Source organism: Aulostomus chinensis, chromosome 15 (genome assembly GCF_037954235.1).
Source record: "Aulostomus chinensis isolate RoL2024-O1b breed Wild chromosome 15, RoL_Achi_v1.0, whole genome shotgun sequence".
Classification (NCBI taxonomy): Eukaryota; Metazoa; Chordata; class Actinopteri; order Syngnathiformes; family Aulostomidae; genus Aulostomus; species Aulostomus chinensis.
Genome location: NC_141334.1, coordinates 15,027,838 through 15,037,515, shown reverse-complemented (window position 1 = coordinate 15,037,515; position 9,678 = coordinate 15,027,838). Strand labels below are relative to the sequence as shown.

At 41.3% G+C, this 9,678-nt stretch overlaps 1 protein-coding gene across 2 annotated transcripts in view; it reads left to right on the top strand.

The window, feature by feature from the left end:
- Positions 1–377: 377 nt before the first annotated feature.
- Positions 378–9,678, top strand: part of ppp3ca (protein phosphatase 3, catalytic subunit, alpha isozyme) — a 29,838-nt gene continuing 20,537 nt past the window's right edge. The window contains exons 1-2 of one of the 2 annotated variants that reach the window (XM_086226904.1): positions 378–718; positions 6,828–7,028. In XM_086226904.1, coding sequence (XP_086083030.1) covers positions 664–718; positions 6,828–7,028 — 256 coding nt within the window. In that variant the 5' untranslated portion in view covers positions 378–663. The remainder of the gene's footprint in view (positions 719–6,827; positions 7,029–9,678) is intronic. The other variant, XM_086226903.1, reaches the window with a different exon arrangement.

The window sequence follows — 9,678 nt, the reverse complement described above, 5'->3', positions numbered from 1 at the left end:
TCCTCCATCGTTGCCGATATGAGCGGTTGAGTCGCTGCTGGTTTGTCACCAAGTGAAATTTATCTGCTATAAACTCATAGCGCAAAATTCCTACTGCCTGAGCATACCTGAATGTGTCACGTCTGATCCACTACGCTCTCATTTTGTTTTTGGCGTACCGAAATTTTGAGAATACCGAAATATGGCGTGCCGTGCGTGCGTGGGGGCAACCCCGTCACTGCCTCCATCTGATGGCAGCATCAGGCAGTCCCGTGAAAAATTTGCGTGGGAGTTCCCTTCACTGCTGTCGGGATAGTGCGTCTCTCTCTCTCTCTCTCTCTCTCTCTCTCTCTCTCTCTCTCTCTCTCTCTCTCACACACACACACACACACACACACATATCCTCCCCCACAGTAGCAGCTTAGCCCAGCAGCAGCAGCAGCAGCATCTCCTACAGCCGCATCCAGCATCCATCCGCGCCTGGGAAGCAGCAGCAGTCCTACCCGGCGCAGCACCGACGCACGGAGGAGGCGCATCCTCCGAGTGATGCCAAAGCATCAGTTGCATTTCGACAAAAACACCGTGAGAGTTAATCTTTAAAAAAAAAAAAAGACAAAAAAAGACAAAAAAAAAAAGAAAGAAGAAAAGAGGAAGACGCCTGAGTCCCGGAGTCAGCGACTGTCCATGAAGATGTCTAACGCTGACATCGTCTTGAACGCCACCGATCGGGTGGTGAAATGTAAGTTAGCCTACATTTAGCGCTCGTGTCAGAATGTAGATATTACATAACATCTCAAGGGTTTCGCTATTATTGCGCTCTGGCAGAACGTGGCCTTTATGTCGTGCACTGATGGTGAATATGCGGCCATCAAGTTGCGTTCATGGTGATGGTCGAGAGAGCTTTCATGTTGACAAACAATCCGATTTTCTTTGCTGCACAGCCCACACGAGCAACGGGAATAACGCGCAACGGCAACCCGGGTTGTACCTGCAGATATGGGATACATTTGCATGGATTTTTAATCGCAATCTTTTATTTACGTTGTCTTCTTTGGTGTCACGATTTGCCTGTATCTTGGCTTTGGGGAGGCATGAGAGGAGAGAGGGAAAACAGCTGAATTGCTGAGCTTGTGGTAGAAGCTGGGCAGTGATGCAGCAGGATTTCACAGCGCCAGTGGAGGAGGAAGAGGGCATGAAATTGACATTTAACAGGGTAGATTTTACCAGGAGAGATTGTGTTTTAGTTTCTTTGAAAAAAAAAAAATGTCTTCCAAAAGCTTCATGTGGAGCTTTCATGTAAAAAGCACCCCGGTCAGATGATGGAGGATGGTGAGCCTCAACTCCTGAAGAACCTCCTGGTTCAGCAGCGTGCATGCAGATATTCACATTGGTTATAATTGCGATGGTTGAGCAACTCGGACTGCAACTTTGCACTGGAGGCTGCGGAGTTGAACAGAAACAAAATGTACTAGCATGGCTGCAGCCACAACACAGCATCTAAAGGGTGATACAAATGAACGAGCCTAATTTCAAATGAATTCTGTGTGTGTGCGTGTGTGTGTGTGGGGGGGGGGGGAGTCATTCAAATGACATTTAATCTTAAATTTTACTCTGGTGAACTGTCACTGAACTGTATCTTGCTGAATCGGAACATTAAACTGCTGCTATCAAGTGATTCACCCACACAAAACTGCTGTTCAGTGAAAACATGGCTCAGTCACTAAGTGCTGCTGTCCATCATTTGTCTGCTAATTGGTGATAATTTTTATGATTTTTTGGGGGAGGGGGGGGGTTCATTTTCTTTTGTTGCTTTGATTTATAGCAGCTATGAATAACTAATACCAGCAGTGGTTGGTTAAACAATTCTTTTTCTTTCTTTTTTGGAGTAAAATTAAATTTCATTTTTGGACATTGTTTTGTTTTTTCCTCACATCTATTTTTGTTTGGCACTGCCAGAGGTTCTTACATCATTGAAGCTTAAATAAAAAAGCTGCCGAGTGTTTGAGTTCAGATGCTCCTTTCAGACTTTACACCAATCCATCATGTCAGGCAACATCTTTCTTAATTTCTGGGACATCTGTATAAACTCCTGAGCTTGTTTACCGTGCACATTTTAGAGCTCTTTTACAACGAGAGGCGAGTGTTGTGACGGAAGTCCAGTTTAACTCTCATGTGTGAACAAGAATGGATCGAAAATCCAAATTTTTCATGGCTAATTAAGTTTGCTAATGTTCATAGAAGCAGGACGCGATCGTCTGTTGGAGTGCAAAGCTGGTTTTCGAGTTTAAAGTACATTTCAGTTCATGAACTAAGATAAATCAAAAATATTAAAACGTGATGATATTCTCCTACAATAACACACACACACACACACACACACACACACACACAAACTTGCAGCTAGATGGATTTAATCATCTCTTCTAATATCGGACCAGTTTTGCTCATCGGACCGGTACCGATGGAATGAGATAGATGTGTATCCCTAATTATGATCCTGCCTCAACTTGGATTTGGGCCAAGCCAGTCACATATCGTCCTGCAGGTGTGTTCTACCATAATCACTCTCTCCACTTTTCTCTGTCGACTTCTTATCATTCCTCTCACTGAGTAGTGAAAGGCTCAGTTCTCTAAAGGCTAAAATCGATCTGGTTTTGCATCTTTCGGGTGATCAGAGGAGATCAGTACAATCAGTTCAGACTTGCCTTTCTCTCTTTGCATGTGGTGCACCCAGCAAACTACTGAGGCCTGATACTACAAGCTACTCAAGCTACACCAAGTTATTTTTATCCAGACATCTGAAACTACAGTGAGTTTCTCTGCAGGTCTCTTTTCTCTTACACGTTTAAACCTGACAGAACATATCTAAATGTGAGAACTGCTGGTCTGAGCAGTTTGTATTCCAAAGCACTGTCACCACTGCGCTGTGGGCATCAAGAGGCATATTCAGGTCAGTTATTTCAGGGATGAGGTCTTTAGTACACGTGTGCACTTGATTTTTACCTTACTTTTTTCAAAGCACCTTGGAAAAAAAATTATTTTTTTTTACTCTTTTTAAAGCTCAGAGGTTGTTTTTCAATCCTCATACCATGATGGAAACTGTTTTGCATGGAGTTAAGTTACAAATGCAGGTTATTTTGGGTTCCACGCTCTTACAAATGGGTGTCTTGAGGACACAAAGACATGTTTTTTTTTAACTGCTGCATTAATTATGTGCCACTCAAGAGCCAGCCACATATATGTATATATATATTTATATATATATAAAGCTAATGGTACCCTTTGTCACGAACTACAAAAACCAGCAACACTCTCCAACAATGTGCGTTGAAAAGCCAGTAAGTCATAAAGCTAAGAACAAGCTAACTACAACCCTTCCTGATTTCCGTTAGCTAGCACATTTACTTGAAGCGACTTGCTCGTTTACGGTAGCAACAAAGCGTAAGAGTTAGCTTGTTTTTAGCTCAAATTAAAAGGTTTATGGATTGTTGAGCGTACGGATGGAGACATGGACTCTACCATACGACGCGCTTCACGGTTTTTAAACAAACATTTTTGCAGTTGTTGTACCATTTGCTTCAAGCTCAATATTGCTGGCTCTTTCTGTTCTCCAGAGTCAGAAAGAAGTGTCGCAGTTGAGAAAAAAGCAACTTTGTGACCCACACATACTTATTTCTAAATACTTGACTGGCAAAGTACACTTTGGGTGAAGTATGTCTTTAAATAAATAACTGTATCAATATGAGAAGCACTGGGACGTTATTTGGTAGCCTCCCAGCTCAAACATGAACTCCATCTTTCATTTCCCTGCATAATACTTTCGATATTATTTATTTATGCTCAGGCAATTATAAGATATTACATTATTCGATTTTTTTCCACATTTAACAATTGCCAGGAGTTGTATCAGCCCTCATACATCAGACTCAAGGTAGTTTCTTCAAATTTTGACTCTAGGCTTTGAGTGTTACTTGGATCTCTTGTTAACATACAATTGTTTGTTCATCCAATCAAATGAAGCCAGCCATAATTTCCTGACTAAGCTAAGAGCTCCTCATTTGCTACGCAACCCTAACACACACACACTTGTACAGTGTGTTTTGGCATTAAAAGGAGGACGGTACAGTCTGAACCTTTTACTGAGACTCCTCTGTATGATCTAAGACATTTCACTTGTCTACTGTAGGAGCTTTTCTAACAGCATTTATGTGAACCTCCAATGCAAATTGCAGTTTTCTGTGGCAGCACTGGCTGTACTCCAGCAGTCAGCTGCTGCTGCTGTTGCCCAGCAACATACAGTATTTCATAGTTTAACTCTGCTTGGGTGCTGGGAGAAGTCAGTTCTTTCATCTCTCCGCCATCCAGTACATCCACATCGCTGCACTTCCACTGTATTTCTTTGTGTGTGTATGTGTATGTGTGTGTGTGTGCGCGCACACATAACCATTATTTAACAGGGTTAATTTTTTATATCTTTGCTTGTAGTGTTCTTTATCCTTTGTTGATCTGTTCTAGGATTGAGTGATATGATGATATATGTTTGTATATGCATGTGTGCGCGCGTTGCACGCACATCCGCGCACACGTGTGTTTGTGTGTGTGTGTGTGTGTGTGTGTGTGTGTGTATGTGTGTAAAAAATATGTTTTTGTTTGTCTCTAACAAATCAAGGCCTGGTTCTTTGCCCGATCATGTTAGCTTGCTGCAGGATTTCAGTTTTGTGTGATCCTCATAGCCTTCAGAGGCTAATATTGTTAGCGTTACATCAAGAATGACTGTGGCAATGAGTGTGACTAATTATAAGGACACTTTTTTTTTTTCTAAAGCATGTTCAGTGCAGTATTATCAATCCATCCTGAATAGAACAATGGACTAGTTTAGTGGTTGTTGTGGTTGGTCCAGACTTTATATAGGATTAGTCTTTTGAATACCTTTGGTAGATCCTTTGTAAAACACTGTGAATTGTGATTTAATTTGTTTGGAAGATGCAAGATAAATGAAGTAGGAGGATAAAGCCTCCAAACAACAGAGATGATGGAGACAAATTTGTGGCCCTCCAGTTGTTTTTGTCTCTCTAAAAATTATTTTTAAAAAAATTTAAAAAAAAATTGTAATTGGATTTGCACAATAATTACAATCTATGCATCCCAGCTGACATTGGGCGAAAGATGGGGTTCACCCTGGACGGGTCTGGGTCGCCGTTCCATCGCAGGGCCAACAAATACAATATAAAATGTAATATAAAGGTAAAGTGATATGAAATCACTTTTCCCACCACCTACACTCTAAATGTATTTAAATGAAAAAAGGGTAATATTGTCCTCAAAGCATCTGTTTATGGCTCCATTAATGTTCATTGTACCAATAAAGAGAATTTGCAAAAGATTAGTGTATGTGTGAGCTACTTTCAGGGTAATTAAGGTTTCTGGAATGCTTTTTACATTTATATAAATAACTACAAATAAGAAGTGACTTTTTCTGCTGAGGGGCAAATTGCAGGAAACATTTAGTTGAATATTGTCGTATCTTTTGACACGTTTGTTCAGCAAAGGTAAATAATCTGTGTGTGTGACTTCAGGCTGCAACTGTACTGATGAAAAACACTGGCAAATTCAATCATCAGTGCACAATGACATTAACCAAACTGAAACTGGGGAACACTTGCGAGGTGACTGTGTTGAGTGTGTACTCGCTGCTCATGTGTCAAAGCACACATCACAGATACACACTGCATACTGTGAGAAATTGGACTCCCATTACAAAAACTTGCCGTGGCTGGTCTCATTATCCCAGGAGCAGCGACTTTGAGATTCCTTTCGTCAAGCATTCGTTATTAAAGAGCATGTTGATCTGTTGAAGCATTGAGACTCTTCCATTTTCCTTCCTTTCACTGTTGAGTGCCCCCGTTTGCTATGCACCATACAAATCTGGCAAGCATACCCTCAACCCCTCAATCTCCTACTGCTGAAGGCTTGTTAAACGTATACGTGTGTGTGTGTGTGTGTGTGTGTGTGTGTGTGTGTGTGTGTGTGTGTGTGTGTGTGTCTGTGTCAGTTGAGGTATTCTGATGATTTTCGCAACTTCACTTAAAGTTAATGGGACTCAGTTTTTCCTGCTGATCTGAATTATTTGCTGCTCCTCTACGTGTAAAAAGGTTTTTTTTTCTGTGTTAAGCCAGATGATCTATAGATTAACGTCAACGCGTGTCTCCTGAAAGCTTGTGGTCACAGCAGACAGAGATCAGCAGCATATCTGATGAATAACCTCTTCTGACCCTGAAATAATGATCTGTGGTTGGGATTTCACACTTTCACTGGCAGTCTGTTGGGTAGGTGACTGGTGCATTTTAATGGCTACAGGCCTCAGCAATCCAGGGAGATTGCTTGGATGAATAGAGTACTCAGATGTTTTATCCAGCACGCCGAAAAAAATCCAAGCAAGTAGTCACACATCTGCCTTTAGATAACTAACATTTTTTTTTCTATTTAGCTATTCCTAAATCTAATTTAATAATACGAAGGGGATTAATAAAATAACTCATGATATTGTCACAGTATTTCGATCACAACCCTGTTTTGCAAAGTTACTTTGATAAGTCAAAATAGGTCGGAAAAAGGAGACATTTAGGTTTTTTTTTTCTTTTTTCTCTTCTTTTTGGGTTTCATGTCAGAAAATCTGTACACGGTAAGTCAGCAAATATGGATGCAGCAGCAGATCAATAATGCCTGCAGGTGAATTTCTGCATGAATATTTTGATGCTCATCCATATGGGTCATTTTTCAGGGGTGTTTTCTACTATTCCCTTGCGAATGAAGTAAGTAGTCACTGTGTGTCTCCTCTCTGTCCTCAGCTGTCCCCTTCCCCCTGAGCCACCGCCTTACAATGAAGGAAGTTTTCGACTGTGAAGGGAAACCTCGTGTGGATCTCCTGAAGGCTCACCTCACCAAGGAGGGCCGAGTGGAGGAAGCTGTGGCGCTGCGAATCATCAATGAGGGAGCAGCTATCTTGCGTCAGGAGAAAACTATACTGGACATCGAAGCACCAGTCACAGGTATGTTAGAGCTGGGGACACCACAGCTGGCGACACCACAGCTGGCGACAGATGCATGCATGAGCCATTTTTTTCTACAACAAAACTGGTATTTATGAAACAAGTGCATTCATGTTTATGGAGTCAGCTGTGAGGTCATTTTCAGTGTTCCATTCATTGATTATTTACTGAAGTTCAATAATGATAGTTGAAATATCACTGATGATAGTTTACAGATCCATGTGATGAATTAATGATGCGGACTCTATAAATAGCTGCACAGCATTGCGCGTAATGACAACTGCTCTGACGCTGCTGGAGAACCTCGCCTGGGAAACACAATCGCACGTCTTCTTCTTCTTCTTCCCGTGTTTCTTTGACAAGTTTTACAGCTGGTGGAGCAGCCCGCATAATGAAATGCAAATGGGTGGGTTAACGGTGTGTCTTCATCCATTATTGGTTAGGTTTTAGAGTGCAAATAAGGCTTGTGAAGTTCCATGATGACTGAGATTTATAAAAATGACCCATGTGGATTTCTAAAAAAAAAAACCTAAAGTTTATGCTCTTTTTGAATACAGTTCCGCAAAAAACTCCAATTCATGTCAACTTCATTTTTCTGCACTTCTTATCACACTATCTAATTAGCATAACTTTCAGTACTGTATATAATAAGTATATTTAGCTAATTTAGCTTTAGCTTAGTTCCACATCACATTCTATACTTGGAACCAGAAGGGGGTTTTAAACTCCACAGGCACTTTGTTCTGGGGGTTATTGGGTACTATGAGGTCTTTAAAATATGATATTTCCTCACTGTTAGAGGCTTTGTACATACGGACGAGGATTTTACATTGTATTCTAGGATTTGAACACAGCTGGAATAGGATCTCTTAGTAGTTCCTGTGTGCATGCACATAGCAGCATTTAGAGTCTTTAGAGGCTTTCAGGATCAGCCTGATAAGAAGGAATTCCAATACTCCTGGGAGGCCTGACAAATGTTCTTGAGACAGAAAGTGCCTAGTTTTTGCAATATCAAATCAGTCTGTGGAGTTTAATTTTTACAGGACATTTCATGAGATAATGTGTTTCTGAGGTGTGTCAGGGCAAGAACAAAACTTCAGTCTTGTCCGGGTTTAACTGTCGGAAATAGTAAGTCACTGTGTTCTTTATGTCCTTAAGCTGTTTTTAAGCTTGGGTAGCTGATTTGTTCCATCATGCTTCATTGATTAATAGAATTGCGTATCATCTGCATATGACAAAGCAATGTGTCTTTCCTATTGATATTGCCCAAGGGATAATGATATAGGGCAGCACAGTGGTGCAATGGTTAGCACTGTCACCTCACAGGAAGAAGGTTCCGGGTTCAAGCAACACAGGATCTTTCTGTGTGAGTCTCCATGTTCTCCCTGTTCCTGTGTGGGTTCTCTCTGGTACTCCAGCTTCCTCCCACAGTCCAAAGACATCAAGAGGGACGAGGCTGATTGATACTCTAAACTGACCGTAGGTGTGACTGTGAGTGTGAATGGTTGTCTGTCTCTATGTGTTGGTCCTGTGATGGACTGGTGACCTGTCCAGGGTGAACCCCACGTCTCACCTGAAGGCTGCTGGGATCGCCCCCCCCCCCCCCCCCCATGACCCTTAACAGGATAAGCGGAAGAAAATGATGGATGTAGGTTGAATAATAATGGTCCAAATACAGAACCTTGTGGATCTCCACTACTAGTGTGAGGGGGAGAGCTTTGTTGTTTACAAACTGAAATCGATCTGACAAATGGGATTTAAACCAGCTTAGTGTGGGTCCTTTAATGTCAATTAATGTTCAAATCTCATAGGATGTCATGGTCAATAGTGTCAAATGCAGCACTAAGATCTAACAGGCCAATTACAAGCACACCTTTGTTTAATGCAATTAGGAGATATTTCACTGATTTTCACCGGTGCGTTAAGTGCTTTGACGCCCTCCACAGCCTGTCACATAACTGTCATGCAGCATCTGTCTCAAGGATCTTGGTGGGTAAAGGGCAGTTAAGGTCTGCAGCTGCTTTAACGCAGTGCATTTTGGGAAGAGGTTTGAATAAACCTACGTAAAAAGGACTGTGGGACATTGCCTGTTAATATCAACAGAATATGATTATGAATATTTCTTGTTATTGCATAAACCAACAAAAAAACAGCAGCATATCTCCCTGGGCATTTAGTAGAGATGGAACAAATTGTGCTAAATAATATTAGAACAGATGAACATGTACAGACATTAGTGGTACAGTGTACACAGCATCGAATAGAACATGGAAGCTACGTGGCCTGTGAGAGCTGAGAGCCACTGCCCCATCTTTTGGGACTACTAATCCTCCTGATTGATATTTGATAAAGACTTGCTAACAAATGGTGGAATGCTCTTAAACTGCATAGTCGGGATTCAGTTTAGGAGATCTTTTGATAATATGTTAGCCAACAACTTTATAACTTCCAATTCGGTTTGTCAGCTTATTGTTATTTCTGCACCCATCAGGCAAACAAATCGAGGGGCTATGCCATAAGAGTTAAATTAGGTTAAAAAGACGGCTATAGCCTCATGATGTTGCAAAATATTTATGCACATTACAGAAAGAGCGACTGCCGCTTGTCATTGGCCAATAAATAGACAGATGTTATTATGTTTTATGGTAAC